Source organism: Chamaea fasciata, unplaced genomic scaffold (genome assembly GCF_029207755.1).
Source record: "Chamaea fasciata isolate MVZ Bird 193981 ecotype frontalis unplaced genomic scaffold, bChaFas1.0.hap1 SCAF_192, whole genome shotgun sequence".
Taxonomy (NCBI): domain Eukaryota; kingdom Metazoa; phylum Chordata; class Aves; order Passeriformes; family Sylviidae; genus Chamaea; species Chamaea fasciata.
Genome location: NW_027094277.1, coordinates 46,032 through 62,490, shown reverse-complemented (window position 1 = coordinate 62,490; position 16,459 = coordinate 46,032). Strand labels below are relative to the sequence as shown.

The 16,459-nt window shown below is 56.2% G+C and overlaps 1 protein-coding gene across 1 annotated transcript; it reads right to left on the bottom strand.

Annotated features, from left to right (window-relative positions):
- Positions 1–6,123: 6,123 nt before the first annotated feature.
- Positions 6,124–9,793, bottom strand: AQP5 (aquaporin 5). Its single transcript, XM_066208255.1, has 4 exons — positions 9,354–9,793; positions 7,922–8,083; positions 7,585–7,668; positions 6,124–6,847 (listed from the first exon to the last, which is right to left on the bottom strand). Exons 1-4 carry the CDS (start codon positions 9,714–9,716, stop codon positions 6,662–6,664), a joined length of 795 nt encoding a protein of 264 aa, XP_066064352.1. The 5' UTR covers positions 9,717–9,793; the 3' UTR covers positions 6,124–6,661.
- Between the last annotated feature and the right edge of the window lie 6,666 nt (positions 9,794–16,459).

Sequence of the window (16,459 nt, the reverse complement as noted above, 5' to 3'; positions counted from 1 at the left end):
GGCTGCTGGCACGGAGGGGAGTTCTCAGGTACGCTGCTGTTTCCATGGAAAGCACGGAACGTTTGGGGGTTGGATGGTGCAGGAGGGATGAGCAAACTCCAGCACAGCTCTGGTTGCTGCGGGGATGCTGCTGCACAGAGGGAGAGCCGAGCCCAGCTCAGTGGTTGAGCTCCAAATCCAAACACAACGTGGCAAAAATCCAGGACAAAGCCGTGGAGATGCAAGCCCTGATGTCAGCGGTGGGATAAGGTTGTGTTTCCACACCCAACACGCTTTTATGCACTGATTAACTGTTCATACAGGGCTCCTTTGCGAAACACACGAGGGTTTTCTGTTCCAAGAGATAAGAAAACAAGCTCGGTTTTATATCCTTTCCCTGTTTCCCTGTGAGGGTGATAACAGCTTTCAGAATTCCTGTGGACTCTGATCTCCGAGTGGGGGGCTCCCGGTGAGGAAACAATTGGCTGTTGGGATAAGTAGCTTAAAAAATAAGGAATTTTTAAAAGAAAAGAATGGAGAAAGGGCTTATTTTCTTTGGCTGCTTGGCAGGAAACCAACTGCCCTGTCCCCAGAGAAACCAGGTCCTGGGAAGGAGGGACAAATCTCCGCTGGAAAAAGCTGGAAGGTTTGTTGGGGAAGAGGAATTTTTTTTTTTTTCTTTCTGCCTTTTTAGAAAAGGCTGATTGTGCTGGACATTTCAGTTTGTTTTCATCTCCATTTTTAATCCTGGCTGCACAAGAGGGCTTTATCCCAACCTGCAGCTGCACCTTGCTCGTGGGCACAGGAGCTCCCGTGGCCTTTGCCAAGCAGGATTAATGTCAAGTGGCAGAGCCGGGCCTGGATCCTGGAGGCCCCGTGCCAGGGGATTTATTTGGTTTGTTTTGCTGGTTCGTGGTGATTTTTCAGGGGTGGTTTATGCCATGGATCAGGTCCCAGTTCTCCTGAGTGGCTCTGTGCATGGAGAGGGCCCTCGAGGTCTCGTCCTCCTTTTCCCGCACATCCTGGGGCTGGGTGGAAGAGCTTGAGGAGTTTTTGTTTTGGAGGAACCCAAAGCCTGGCTGGAGGAGCTGGGGCAGCTCAGAGGCCTCACCCCAGGGCTGTGGTTTAACAAAGCCGGGTTTAATCCCCTCCTCGCCTGCTGGGTTATTGCTTTCTCCAGCCTGGGAAATCCTCCCAGCTCCGGAGCTGACCTTTCCCAACAAAGCCCCTTTGTTAGGCCGAGCTCAGGCGTGCGGGCGCCTTTATCTTCCCTTCTTATTACTCTTGATCTCTATTGATCCCACCACCAGGAGCCCTCAGAGGAGCCGCCGTTGGACTTTGTTTGGAAGGTGATTAAGAACAAACAGATCCTGGAAAGCCAAGGCAAAACCTTGAGCAAGAGGAAACTTGGCAGCAGCGGGAAGAGCCGCGATCCCGCCGGCGCTGAGCTGAGTCGCACAGGCCAGGGAGGCACGGAGGGATCCTGCACTGCCACGGACTCCTGAGGCTCTGGAGAGGGTGGATGGGAACAGGAGGGGCTGTTCCCTCAGGTGGAGCTGGTGTTTTTTGGGGAGGGTTTTGCTGGCCACCTCTCCTTTCCCCACGGACAATCCCAGCACAGGGCAGCTGTGTTACCCCGACTCTTCTTCTTGCCCGTAATTCTGTGGAAATCTTAGAGACCCTCCCGAGGCAATTTCCCCTGGTGCATGAGCCAAAAATCTTCAGTGGAGTCTGCAGCAAATGTGGCCAAGGTTTTAATTTCCCCCTCTAGCAGGCTTGGGGTTGATTAAACAACCCAAATACTCCTAACTCTGAAAAAAAATCCCTCTTAGGGCCCTTTTTGTCCCACGGCTTGGGCCAGGGCAGGGGGACACCTGTCCCCTCCTGGTCCCCACCTTGGGACATCTGCTAAAAACTCCCAAGTGCTCTGCCTTGAAAGAGGTGCTTTGGGGGCTGAAGGAGTTGGAACTTATTAGAGTTGAGCTGGGACTTTTTAAAAGCTGAGTTGGGACTCATTAAAGCCGTCGGGATTTATTAAAGAGGCATTTTTTGGGGCTGTGGGAGTTGGGGCTTATTAAAGTTGGGAGTTATTAAAGAGGCATTCTGGGGGCTGTGGGAGGTGTTTGGTGGGAACGGAAGCACCTTTGGATCTCCTCTTGCCCTCCCTGCTCTCTGGACATTTCTGGCCCTTCACCTCCTCAGTATCCTGGGTGTTTTTTGGGCAACCCTCACCTTTCCATGGGTGATGGTTCTGCCCCTCCCACGCACACACTGGGGACCAGGCAGGGCACTGGTGGCACTGGCAGCACCTGGGGGTGACCCAGCATCGCTTGGACCCCCAAATCCCCGTGAACTGGGCCAGGGAGACAAAAAAATTCCAGGAGCCGCTGCTCAGGTGGAGACAGGAGCTCCTGGCCGGGGTGACAACAGGAAGGGTGGCTGTTTGCCCTTGGTGGCCTGGGAGCTGTTTCCCGGCTCCTAACTAGGGATCTCATGGCACAACAGGCTGGGCAGAGGCTGAGTAGGAGGAGGGAGGCTTTGGAGGAGGTGGGTGCTGGCACAGGCTGTGCCATGACTAATGCCAACACCCAGGCCAGGCTCTCCTCCTGGGGCACAGCTCGCTCCTCTCCAGCAGCATTTCAACCCTGGAAACGCTCTGGAAACGTTTTGGAAATGCTCTGGAAATGTCAGTATTTGCAGGAAGAGTTTCCTGGTGTGGAGCCTCAAGCCGTGTTCTGGCTTCTTTGTTCTTTATTCTGAGTTCTGGGCTCTGTTCTGTATTCGGGGTTCTGTTCTGTGTTCTGGGTTCTCTGTTCTGGGTCAGCTCCTTTGTGGTGCTCCTGAGCTGCTCTCTGCCTCCTCGGGGCTCTCCAGAACAGCCCTGGAATCCCTCCTGGAGCAGGGAGGTTCTTCCTGGGCTGCTCAGACTTCCCAGATGGGATTCAAGCCCTTCTGTGATTCTTTTCTCCCTCTCTGGGAATTCCTGGGTTGTTTTCTCCTCATCTTTCCAGCAAGCTGGGCTGAACTTCCAGGATTCAAGCATTCAGGAATGCAAAATACTTGGACCTGGGAGCAGGGTGGAAGGGATGCAGCCCAGGTGTGGAACTCTCTCCCTGCTCCCTCCTGGACAGAGCTGGGCCTCGCTCTCTGCAAGGAGCAGAAACTAAGAAGCTCCTGCATCCCATAGAAAAATCCTTGACTGGGCCATTTCCACTGGATTTTTCTTCTTGTCGTGCCCCTGGTTCCTTCCCCTTGTCCAGAAAACTTGGGGTTCAGGGAATTTAAATTATCTGGTGGAGATCTGCCTTCGTTAGACTCAAACAGACCTGAAAGCCCTTTGATGTGTAAAAAAAGTGAGATTCCAGACTGTTGCAACTTGTGAAAATCATTGGGCTTGTTCTCCCTCCAGAAAAAAACCCCCCAAAAAAACCCCAAAAAACAACCCCACCAATTTTTAAAGCTGAGCAGTGATTACCTGAGGATGGAAAAGGTACTCGGGAGTGAGGAATTATCTGTGAAATCTTCTTAGAGCAGAGCAGCTGCTCGTGGGCATATTCAGGGAATAACCCTTAATTACAGCAAAACCACCCAGGAATGGTAATGAGGTGCCTTTGGAGTGGTTTCAGCTGGTGAGAAACATTTAAATTCGGGTAGAAAAAGCTGGTAATAAAGCTGGTAATTTCACCTTTGTATACCCCAAACGATGGTGGAGCTGTGTGGCTTAGGGAAGCGTGTGGGATGGGATGTGATGCTGCTGCTGCAATAGGAACTCCTGTTTTTTTTTTGGGAGAAGCAGGAACATCAGTGCAGCACTGCAGGTACACAGGTTTGTACCTGGCCTTGCTCTTTCTGATGAAATAAAGGTGGGTTTTTCTGTGAAAAGCCAATTTCTGCTCAGGGGCTGAGTGGGACACTGCTGCCTCCCAGCCTTCCAATCTCATTAAAAATTGGTCTGAAGAAGCTGGAATGTTAAACAAATAGTAACAATAAACTCTCCCTTTGTTTTTAAGCGCTGCTGTTCCCATTCCTGGACAGGTGAGGACAGGTGGGAGGACCTCAGTCTTTCCCAGCCCTCACCTGGGCCCTGCCCTGGCCAGGTGAGGTCACAGGGTTTGCTGGATTTAAAAAAAAAATAATAATAAATTCAACCTGGATGAAATTCACCTCCCTGCCTGAACGAAATCCTCAGGGCCCAGGGAAGCCGTGTGGGGAAGAGCTCTGTGCTCCTGAGGGGTCCTGCTGGGCTCAGGTGCCCCTGCCCTGCTCTGGGGTCCCACTGACCCCAAATGCCCCTGGAGGTGCCCGAGCTGGGCTCAGGGCTGGGCTGGCCCTGGGTGGTTTTTGTGCTGACACAGAGCTGGAGCTGCAGCAGCCTCTGATTCATCCCGGGAGGGCTCACACCCAGCCCCGGCTCCTTCCCCTGGTGTTGATCACCTGGAGGCACAGGGTGTGTGTGTGTGGGGGGGTGGGCACTTCTGGGGGGCTGTGGTGCTCCCCAGTTCCCACCGGAACTCCCCCATCCCTGCTCCGGTGTGGGGATGGATGGGGTTCTGAGCTCCAGAATCAGGGGGATGGCCAAGATTCCCAATTTGGGGGGGGGGCTGATTGCACCCTTGGGTGCATCCTCGGGGTCCTGGGGTGCAGGGGGATCACTCCGGGGGGGTGCAGGTTTTGGGGGGGCTGCCCTGCCCCAGCCCCCGAGAGGGGCTCTCTGGGATCTGGACGTGCTTTAGTCTCCCCAGGGCCGGTGTTTTTCCCATCCTCCCATGGGAAGGGGGCCAAGTGTCCTTCAAAAGGGAAAACTGAGGCATGGGGGTCCTGGGCCCATCCCTGAGGATGGCTGGGGGTGTTGCAGGGTTTAATTTCCTGAGTCTGCTGCTGCCCAAAGGGCTCTTCTACCTCCTTTCCTCCTCCTGCATGTCCCCAACCCCTGCTGGGGACAAGTGAGGGAGTGAAGGTGCCGCTCCTCAGGCTCAGCCGGGACTGCAGGGTGCCAAAATCCAGGTGAGGCTGTCCATCCCCCCTGGCCAAGGCTGCGGGACCCTCCGGGATGGGATCGAGCTGAACCTGGGAACGGGGAGCTCCCAGGGAAGAGCCTCCCACCTCCCTGGGGGTCCGTGGTGGGAACCCCCCCTTGGCAGCAGGAGGAGGGGCTCGGAGGGAGCTGGGCCACGGTGGGTGTCCCCGTCCCAGTGTCCCAGTCCCAGTGTCCCTGTCCCAGTGTCCCTGTCCCAGTGCCCTGGTGTCCCAGTGTCCCAGTCCCAGTGTCCCAGTCCCGGTGTCCCTGTCGTGGTGTCCCAGTCCCACTGTCCCAGTCCCACTGTCCCAGTCCCAGTGTCCCTGTCCCAGTGTCCTGGTGTCCCAGTGTCCCAGTCCCGGTGTCCCAGTCCCGGTGTCCCTGTCATGGTGTCCCTGTCGTGGTGTCTCTGTCCCGGTGTCCCAGTCCTGGTGTCCCAGTCCCGGTGTCCCTGACTCAGTGTCCCTGTTGTGGTGTCCCAGTCCCGGTGTCCCTGACCCAGTGTCCCTGTCCTGGTGTCCCAGTCCCATTGTCCCAGTCCCGGTGTCCCAGTTCCGGTGTCCCTGTCGTGGTGTCCCAGTCCTGGTGTCCCTGTCCCAGTGTCCCTGTCGTGGTGTCCCTGTTGTGGTGCCCCCGTCCCGGTGTCCCTGTGTCGGTGTCTTGGCCAGGAGCTGCTCTGGCAGAGGGTTGTGGTAGAACTGGAAGAGCAGGGCCAGAGCAGAAGGTCAGGTGAAGGTGTGGGTTTGGCACAGGTGAGGGGCTGGGGAGTTGTGGGTCGCTTTTCGAGGGCACCCGTGGAGCCGTCTGGGAGAACTGGTACGGCCGGAGTCAAACCGGCTGTGTGGGAAGGGCTGGAAGCATTGGAAGGATCCCTCCTGCTCCTTCCAGCCCTGGGATGGACTCCCAGCTGCCCTGCACCTGCTGCTCTTCCCCACTCCATCACGAGCACCCTCTCATCCTTCCCAGGATTAATGTTTTCCCCTCCCAACCCACCAGCTCCCACAGGACTCAGGATCTGAGCCCTTGCTGTTTCCCGACCCTTTGGGATGAGTTTGCATCCAGCTTGATCTGTTTTCCCACCTAAACTTTGTGATTTGAAAGGATTTGCACCCAGGATTTTTTTTTTTTTAAACTTTATTCGCAATAAATAATAAACTATAATACAAAGACCTCAACACAGAATCCAAAAAGTCTCGTTCTTTGGGAATAAAAAGGACTCCCATCACCAGGAAAGGTGAAAGAGCATCTACGAGCAGCCCCTGGGCTGGAGGTAGCTGCACCCCCTGCCCTAAGCAGTTGTTCCCCCTCCCCCAGGGGCCCCCAGGTGTTCCCATGCCTGGGCCAGGTGAGGTCCTGCAGGTGGCCCAGTTGTGGGGTCTGGGGCCCTGCCATGGTGCAGGGATGGAGCTGAGGGTGCCAGGGCCTGGCTGAAGGGCTTTGTGGCTGCGGGGAAGCTGGAGAGGTTCTAGAGTTCATACAGGGGTTGACACACACACACACACACAGAGCCCCTGGCCTTCCCGCATCCCACGGGACCGGCATGGGAAGCTTTGGATCAAGAGTCTGCAGCGGCAGCTGGGTGTGGTCGTTGCCTGGCTGTGGGGCACACGTGAGCCCATGTGTGGGGCTTCCTCCCCTCCCTCGGCGTGGCTCCTCCAGCTGCTCTTATGGCGGGGTCAGCTCCATGGACTTCTTCCTCTCCTCCCGCTGCTCCTCCCACTCCTCCTCGGACTCGTAGGTGCCCTTGATGATGGCCACCCTGTCAGACATGTTCATGCAGTAGGGGACCAGGATGTAGAAGTAGAGCAGGGAGGCCAAGCAAGCCCCAAGGATGGGCCCGACCCAGAACACCTGGAAAGCAACAGGGACACGGTGAGAGCAGCTCCCGGGGCTGGTGCTCCAGATCCAGCACTTAGGCACCACCATCCTCCATCCATCCATCCATCCATCCATCCATCCATCCATCCGTCCATCCATCCATCCATCCATCCATCCATCCATCCATCCATCCCTGCTCCACGTCTCCTGCCACAAGGAGAGAGGAAAATACCTATTCCAGAGACTCCCTGGGCTGAAACCCCCTCAGCCTTTGCTCGCTGAGGGCCAAACCTGCTCTGTAAGTCTGAGACTGAGCTTGCAAGGAGTGCTGGGTGAGAGGAAACACCAAGCTGGGCTTCTCTGTGGGCTTCCTTCCCCTCAGATGTTGTACCGATAGTGCTCAGAGGGGACCACGGCTGACTTCCATGCCTGGAAGTGTCCAAGGCTGGGTTGGATGGGTCTTGGAGGAGCCTGGGCTGGTGGGAGGTGTCCCTGCCCATGGCATGGGGTGGGAGTGGATGAGTTTTTAGGTCGTTGCCACCCCACCTACCCTGGGATGGGTTCATTTCTGTCCCCTAGCTGACTCTGTGCCAGGGGATTAACTGTTCCTGACACGTCAAGGGGCAAAACCTCCCTCGTTCTCCAGCCCCTTTTAATCCTTCGCGCCTGGGGTGGGCTCTGGAACCCCACCCCTGTCATTGCCAAGGCAGCCCTGCCCTGTCCCCACATGGCCCCCACCTGTCCCTGTCCCCAGTGCCACCAACACTCACCCAGTGCACGGAGCTGAACCTCCTGGTGACGACCGCGGGCCCAAAGGAGCGTGCGGGGTTCATGGAGCAGCCGGTGAAGTAAATCTGGAGGTGTGGAAAGAACCCTGGGTTAAGGAGCAGATCGGAGCCACAGTTTGGGAGCAGGGGCTGAAGTGGCCCCCGATGGTGTCTCTGTTCCAGAGAGCTGGAGATGACCCCTCACCACAAAAAAGCCCCAAGATCTCCCACGTTTTCTCCTCCAGAGCATGGAGGAGACCTGTGCTCCCTCGGGAGCAACTGCCCGAGGGCATTGAAAAGGGGGAATTCTGTGCCCACAGGACCCGCAGCCTGGACTCACCCCCACCAGGTGGCCCAGGGTGACAGAGAGGCCGATGGACAGTGCCGGGGAGCCGACGCCGTTGCGCCGGTTGTCCGTGGATGCGAAGATGCAGGCGGCCAGCTGGAAGGTGAGGATGATCTCCACCACCAGGGCCTGGCCTGGGGTTACGTGGTAGTTGAGCTGGAACCATGAGAATGACAATAATTAACCCTCTCCAGGGCTCGGCATCACCAGGAGGGCTCCCGGGCGCTTTGCTGTAGATTTGGAAGGGTGAAGTTGGATGAGCAGCTCCTCAGGGCCCCTGCCCAGCCCCTGCTTGAGCTCCCTGCTCCTCTGAACGGAAAGAAATGATCTTTCTTTCTTTGCAATTCTCCAATTCTTTCTCTCCCCTGAGCCTGTCCCTTCCCTGGGCTCTCCACATCCCTCTCCACTTCCCTGTCTCTCACAACACTGAGTGCTTTCCCACCAAACCCCTTTTTGCCTGCATTTCTTTGATCCTTGCAGGCTGTTGTACCCTGACTTCTGCCCTGCACTTTGTGGAGCACCTGGAGGATGAGGAGCAGCTGGGATGGGATGGAGGGCGAGGGTTGGGATGAAGGTCATGGGGTGGGATGGGCTGTTGTGTCCCTGTGACTCTGCACAAAACCCTGGGGACTCTCAGGGGTACTCGACCCCACTGGGCATGGGGAGGACAAAGTGACCCAACCCATCACGGCTCATTTTTCATCTAAACATGGCTTGTTTGGGATGTGGAACCTGTGGAATGAGAGGCACTGGAGTTCCTCATCCCCGTGACCGAGGCCTCTGCAATGTCTGTGCTGCTCCCAGGGGTCCGGACCTGTCCTGGTTGGAGCGGCAGCTCCACCACTCTCATTCCAGGTGTTTTCCCAGTACTGCCCCGGGCGTTTCAGGCTGTGCCTCATTCCCGCTTATCTCAAAGGGTCCCGCTGTCCCCCCTCCTCCCCTGGGAGCAGCCCCTCAACGCTGTCCTGCCCCTCGCTCCTTCTCCAGGTCTTCCCCACCACTCTCCCCATCCCTCTCCGTTCCCAGCTGCCCCAGCGCACTGGTTCCAGTGGGCTCCTGCTCCCCCTGCCCATACTGGTCTGACTGGGCTCTGCTCCCTCCCTCCCCCCTGCTGCTGGCATGGTTCCTATCCCGCACTAATCTCCAGGTGGAGAGGCTGCACTCGGGAAGATCTCAGTGGTGCGGGTGACTCACGGGGCCCTCAGGATAGAGGAAGCCCTCATTAAAGGAGGGAAAAACATCCCACTCATCACCCGCACAATAAAGCCGTCATGTCAGAGCCGGGCTCCGCTCCCGTCCCATTCCCGGCCCGCCGTGCGTGTGGGACAGAGCACTGTGGATCCATCCCGACGGGTTCTCCTCCCCGAGCCGGCGCCGAGGGAAAGGCAAGGGAAGGAAGAGGGGAGCGCCCTGGGCAGGGACTCACTTCGTTGATGGCCAGGTTGCCGCGGGTGTTGTCGGGGGTGACACCGTAGAGGATCCCGGCGCCGGCGATGGCCCCGACCAGCTGGGCCAGGACGTAGAGCAGCGTGCGCAGCAGCGAGATCTGGTTGCCCACGAAGAAGGCGATGGTCACGGCGGGGTTGATGTGGGCGCCGCTGATGTGGCCGAAGGCCTGCACCAGGGTGCCGATGGCCAGCCCGAAGGCCAGCGCGATCTGCAGGATGCTGGGCAGGGCTGACGGCCACTTCAGCGCCGAGCCCAGCCCAATGAAGACGAAGATGAGCGTGCAGAGGAACTCCACAAAGACGGCTCGAGCAAAGGCCAGGGTTAGTATTTCCTTCTTCATGGTGGGAGCACGTGGAGGGCAGCCAGGTGGGGAGAAAGTTTAGGATTGCTCTGTGTCCGGGCTCTGGTGTGTGCAGCCAGGTGTAGGGCCATACCTATCTATATATGCAAGAGCAGCAGGAGCTGTGTTACAGGGCGGTGGGTGGAGCCAGGGAATTAGCCAGTCCTCCCAAATTACCATGTGAACCTGGAAAAGTTTCCACCTGAAAATGTTCTTTGGAGCCTCTTGGTGAACTAGTGACTCAGATATTGGTGGCATTTCTCTCCTTTCCCTCTGCAAACAAAGAGCCCCTATAGGGTGTCTTGTGGTCGTTAAATAACCAGGTTGCATAAGGAGGCTGAGCTCCCTCCTCTGCTTTTCCCTTTTACTGCCTCTCGCCAGGTCCTGGGTGTTTCATTAGCACAGGTGTAGCTAATATTCGCTCCCTCCCTTCCTGCCCTGTGCTTGCACACTGCTCCTCTTGGAAAACCCTTGTTGGGCTGGACGAGCTCTCCTGGGGCTGGGCTCTGGGTGCGTTCCACTTCCATGGAACCTTGAAATGTAAAGGAAAATCAAACACCTGGAGCTTCTCCCAGGCAGTCAAGAGAGCTCAGCTCCAGGAAACAAGTGGTTTGCAGTTGTCCAGGGTGCGGGGGAGGCTTTGGGGGAAGCTTTGACCTTCTGGGGAGCTGTAGATGAGCCGGAGCTTCCCTGAGGTGTGTGGATGGAGAAATGGGATGGAGAGGGCTCCTGGTGCAGAGCCTGGATGAGAATCCCTGCTTCCTTTCCTTTCTGCTGCTCCTTCCAGAGCACTGGAACAAGCGCTGGAACTGGGGGCTGCTCCCAGCCCGCAGCTGGGAATGGCGTCTCCTCCCCTGCCACCCTGCGCCCTTTCCTTTTCTTTCTGCCTGTCCAGCTCTTGCTCAACGAGCAATGATTTTGCTCCTGGGAATGCCAGCACCGAGCCACAGGCTCTGCATGGACACAGGCTGTGTTTACACATCTCCTTTCATGTTCCCGGGCCGCTGCCCTCTATCCCAAACTCATCCATCTGCCAATACTTGGCTGGCGGGGGAGGCTCTCAGGGCTGGGCACATGGAGCTGTTGGGGACGGAGGTTTTGGGGTGGAAAAGGTCTCGGTTGACACTTAACAAAGAATTCTTGCTTCTCTCGTAGCCCTTGCAGCCTGGTGTCAGGATATTTTTTTTAAGATGCCCTCCTTGCTCGGTTGATCCATGTTTCCTTTCCCAAATGATGCCCGGGCTGGGTTTATCCCTGGCTGCCAGGTCCCTCTGCAGGGGCAGCCACGCTCCAGCACTCAGGGAGCAAAGCTCTGCAGGCAGGACATCGGTGAAATCCTCCCTAAATCCAAAAAGTTGGATTCGCTGCTGCCTTCTGAGGAGGCTGTCAGGCCTGGGGGTCAAACACCAGGAGCATTCCTGTCCAGAGCAAGGAGAGGGAACTTGTCCAGGACTGGAAATAAATGAGCTTTTCTCTTCCTTCGTACCCCAAATCCTGAGCAAAACAGACCTGGAGGGCCTCGAGGGACTGAGGATCTGTTACAGCCTTAATTCCTGATAATGGTTTTCTCCTGGATCTGCTGATCCCGGGGCTGATTGCAGAGTCAAAGCCCAGATCTGTTATCCTCGAAACACCTGGTCTGTTGGCGTGTTTTGGTGAAAGTTTTGCAAGCTGGTATTTCAAGACACCCTGGATGGGTTCCAGCTGCCGTAATTACTTGCCACTTCCCTTCAGCCCTGGCTCCAGCTGGATAAAATCCTCCCTGTTCCCATCCTTCAAACCCTTCCTCAGTGTTCCCATCCTGGATCTCCCTTGGCGGCGGCTGCACTTTGCTGTCGGCTCCTCCAGCACACTCCTCGCCTTGGCTGAAAAGACAAAAAAAAGTGCTCCTCCAGCCTCCCAGGTGTGGATAAATGAGCTGCAAAACCCTGCACCTGACATGGGGATATAATCAAATAGGGCTGGGAATGACAGGGAAAACTTCTGGAGAGAAACCAGACGCTTTTCTCCCAAACCCACCACGCAAAGCCGCTTTTCCCGAGGCAGTTTTTCGCACCGGGGCATTCCTGCTTGGCTCCTCCGATGCCAGCTGTGGCATTTGGAAGGCTCCCTGTCCTCTCCGTGGCTCCAAGCCACCCGAGGAGCTTGCCTGAACTGAAAGTGCTTTGATGTGTCAGGTTTACTGGGATTGGGCAAGGTGCTGACAGACGGACACCTACGTGGAGGGGTCACACACGCCTCGCCTCGCCCGTCCTGCGGGAGACAACACGAGGAGGCTTTTGGCAACACGGGCAGGTTTGGCTGCCTCCTTCCTCCTCCTCCTCTTCCTCCTCCTCCTCCTCCTCCTCCTCCTCCTTCTGTTCTTCCTCCTCCTCCTCCTCGCTGGCATCCGCAGACAAACAACACAACCAAAACCTGCTCCAGTCTACACTCAGCAGAGGGACCCCAAAGTGGGGAGGATGTGGGAGGAAGGCAGCTGCAGCCTCATCCTCACCTGGGGCCCTTCCGGGCTCTGCCTCTGTGTGTCACTGAGGCCACCCTGTGCTAGTCCCTGTCAGTCCCTGCTGTCACCCAGCTCGTTGTCGGAGCCCACATGGGGCTGTTGTCGATTTGCTGTTGTCGATTTGCTGTTGCTAATTTGCATTTCCTCGCTGTTTCTGGTGAGTCGAGTTCCATGCTGCACCTCGGGGCCTGGCAGAGGCTGCTGCAAATTCAGGTTACAAACGCTGCTGAGCCGGGGATTAGGATTTCCTCCTCACCTGGCTCCGTACCTGAGCCAAGGACCTTAAAACTGGCCCAGTAATAGAGGCAGGAATAATAACAGTGACAGGATGTCCCGAACAGGAGACACCAATTCTGCTGGAACTGGGATCAGAAACACAGAACCAACTCAGCTGGAAAAGACCTCTGAGATTTTTGAGTCCATCTCATCACCTAAAGTCGTGGGCTGGTATTAGATGACCCAAAGACCTTGGTTGGGATGACATCAGAGGAGAAAGTTTGGTTCAGTTTTTCAAGAGAAAAGGTGTTTCTTGCTGCCTCAGCTCCCGGATTTTGCAACAGGGACAATTGATAAGGAAAACTGATAAGCAAAAACTGACATAGACTTCACAGAGCAGAAGCAGCAAACTTTGCCCTCGTGATCCTCAGTTCAGGGGCTGCAGGGAAGGGTTTGCTGCTGCTTTGGGATGCACCTGTGCAGGTGTTTCAGACGGGCCTTTCAAGGATCCCTTTTATCTGCTCTCCATCTGCTGCTCTCTCTTTGAAGCTGAGGGATGACACTGCTGGCCTGGGGCCGGTGGCGTTTCCACTTTCTCCTGCCCTGCAGCAACGAGGCTTTGGCTTCCTTCAGTCCAGGCTTCAGAGTCAGGACGCTGTGACATTGAGTTCTGGGGCTGTCCTCACGTCCTCTGCCGCTGTCCCTGCTGCTCCGGCCCACACTGGCGAGGTCACAGTGACCTGTGCTCTGTACTGGTGACAAAGCTTAGCGACAGCGTTGCTCTGCTCTTTGCTCAGTAATTCCTGGGGGTCTCGAGGCAGCTCTACCTCCTCAGGAGTTCATTTGCATATAAATCATCGTTAAATTGTCCCGTGGGCCAATGAGTGTCAGGGACAGCAAAAGCCGGGTTGGAAAACCAGATCACACAGTGAGAAAGGGGGGGATGAACCCCCGGGGGGGGATGAGCACCCGGGGTCCTGATTTTCAGATCCAGCCCATTGCAGCAAAGCCACCGGCACCAGGGACATCCCAAGTGCCCCTTTCTGCTCGCCTGGAATCCTTATGGGCTGTTTGTTGTGTCCTCGGGACTCAGACAGAGTTGGGGGCAGTGGTGTTTCCTGTGGAAATGTTTCCAGCTGTGCAGCTCTCCCTTGGTTTACAAACACCCCCGGGAATAACTTGAAACTCCGTGGGGAAGTCCCTGGGAAGGTGATTTTCCCCCTCCCCTTGGCACTGCCGTCCATCCTGTGCTGGAGGAGCTGCACCAAGGCAGAGGGGCCTGAAATCACAACCAGGCTCTGAATCGCCTAAAAAACACCATCGATAAATTAATGAGTTCTTGATATCATTGCAGGAATCTGGAAACTCCTAAAAACAATCTGGGGGTGCTGGGGGGTGAGAGTGGGACAGCATCCAGAGACTCCCGAGCCCCCGAGAGGGGAGTTCTGCCCCTGTGCCCAGGTGAGACCTCACCTGCAGAGCTGCTCCAGCACAGGGAGCTGCTGGAGCCAGCCCAGAGGAGGCACCAGAATGGTCAGAGGGATGGAGCAGCTGCTGTGAGGGGAGGCCAGGGGGATTGGGATTGTCCAGCCTGGAGAAGACTCTGGGCTCACCTGATTGTGGCCTTCCAGTGCCTGAAGGAGCTGCAGGAAAGAGGAAAGGAGACAATCTCCTGGAGTGCCAGGACACAGGGAATGGCTTCCCACTGCCAGAAGGCAGGGTTAGGTGGGATATTGGGAGGGAATTCCTCCCTGTGAGGGTGGGGAAGCCCTGGGATGGATTTCCCAGAGCAGCTGTGGCTGTCCCTGGATCCCTGGAAGTATCCAAGGCGAGGCTGGACAGGGCTTGGAGCACCCTGGGATAGTTGGAGGCGTCCCTGCCCATGGCAGAGGTGGGCCAGGATGAGGTTTAATGTCTCTTCCCCCTCAAACCCTCCCATGGTTCTATGAAAAGCCAAGATTTTCACACAATCCCCTGGCTCCATGTGCCCAAGTTCTCACAGCAGAACACTGGGGACAATACATGGACAGCTGGGGAATGGGAAAATCCATTTTCTCCCCGTTCTGCCTCTGAAACACAGAGCAAATGCGCCAAGGAATTTCTCAGCTTTAAAAATGTTCACTGGGGAATTAAAGAGACCCATGCTGGGAACATCCCTTGTGCCATCAGATCCGGAGCTGAAGATCCTTGCACTGAGTGGTGTCTGGAAATGTGGGATTTTTCTTTCAATTGTTTGGATTCCTGGGAAGTTTGGATAAAAATTGAAGCAGAGCCTCCGTTCTCTCCAGCAGATCCTTCGGCAGAGCCGTGGGAATAGAAGAATTTTGGGATGTTTCCCCCTGGAGCACAATCACCTTCTGGGATGGTCTGTGGTCATTTCCTACACCTGGCCCTGCCTCCTCCTCTTGCCCTCCTGGCTCCTCGAGGAAAACATGCTCGGGAAGTATTTCTCCATCTATAAATAGATGCATGAAAACAATGATGTAAAATAATGATGTACCTGATCCCAGGTGGGTCATGGCGTTGCAGGGAGGTGACTGCCGGAGGCTCCTGCAGCCTCTGGGATTGGGACTGGGAGCATTTGGAAAGGTCAGGCCAAGAAATCCCAAGCAGAGAACTCAGCTCTGCTCCCACCGAGGTGACCCTGGGCTGATCTCTGTCTTCCCTGTCCCACAGGTGTGACCAGGGGCTGAAGGGGTTTGTCCTGTGCTGGGATTTCCAAGGTACAGGTGGGTTTGGGCTTCTCCAGGCCATGATTTTATTTCCATGTTCTCCCAGTGGTTCCCCCATTTCCCCATGTGATGCAGAAAACCCTTCAGGGGATCTGGGATCAAGGTTGGTGTTCCCAGGTTCTCCCAGATTCCTTGAGCAGGGGTTTGGATGCTCTCGGGTCCCTACAACAGACAAGGGATCAGTAGGTGGGTGTGGCAGTGCTCCTTCGTGGAGCTGGAATGGGGAAAGGAGGGAATTCCTTGGGATAAAATACAAATTGTATCAAAAACTGGGAGGAGCAGGACCAGGGCAGGGCTCCTGTGCTGGGCTCTGCTGACCGTCAGATCCTGGGGTCCTCTGCTGCCAAGAGAGACCCCGAGGGGCTGGAGTGAGTCCTGAGCCAGGAATGGAGCTGGGAAGGGGCTGGAGCACCAGGAGGAGGGTCTGGAGAACTCCTGAGGGATCTGGGGGCTCAGCCTGGAGAAAAGGAGGCTCTGGGGGGAAAATCTGGCTCTGCACAACTCCCTGACAGGAGGGGACAGCCAGGGGGTCAGACTGCTCCCAGGGAACAGCAGGACAAGGGAAACGGCCTCAGGCTGTGCCAGGGGAGGTTTAGTTGGACATTGGGGAAAATTTCCTCACTGGAAAGGGTTTTCCAGAGCAGGCCCAGCTGCTCATGGCCGGGGTGGGCTCCCATTGCTGGGGGGGTTTCAAAGCTGTGACACCTGGGGACATGGTCAGGGGTGGCCTTGGCAGTGCTGGGGAAACCCCTGGACTGGATGGTCTGCAGGGCATTTTCCACCCCAAACAATCCCATGGTTCCAGGAGTATGGCAGCCGAGCAGCAAGGACAAGGAAGGGGATGTGGGTGAGTGCAAAAGGCTCTGGAATTTTTCCGGCTTTGCAGAAAGATCAGCCCAAAGCTGAGGCCGGAGAAGAGGAAAACCTCATGGTCTCAGGGGTCGAGGGACATGGGAATGCTTCAAATCCTGACTCAAATCATTCCCCTGGGATCCGACATCCCAAGTGTTGCCAGTTTAGGGAGGATTACGGTTGGTCCGTGGCAGCTCCGTGTTCCTGATCCTGCCTGCAATTCCAGCTCCCTGGTGCAATCTGGAATGTCTGGGTGGTTTCCTGACAGGGCAAGTTTGGGAAGTGACACAGCCCCACAGGGAAGGTGAATTTGTATTCCCGGGAAGACTGGAGTTGCTTCAGCCACCTGGCTGAGGGGTTTGGGGTCCAGGAGGTGACTTTATGGGACTTTATATCTATTATTTACCATGAAGGTGTCAGTGTTTTCCATAAACGTGTCA

Bases quoted from the DNA above. Each gene is read 5' to 3' on its own strand.
- AQP5 (XM_066208255.1), bottom strand. From the start codon at position 9,716: ATGAAGAAGGAAATACTAACCCTGGCCTTTGCTCGAGCCGTCTTTGTG. The intron at 8,084-9,353 runs GTGAGTCCCTGC...TCATGGTTCCAG, and splicing joins GCAACCTGGCCATCAACGAA to CTCAACTACCACGTAACCCC. The intron at 6,848-7,584 runs GTGAGTGTTGGT...GTTGCTTTCCAG, and splicing joins GGTTCAGCTCCGTGCACTGG to GTGTTCTGGGTCGGGCCCAT.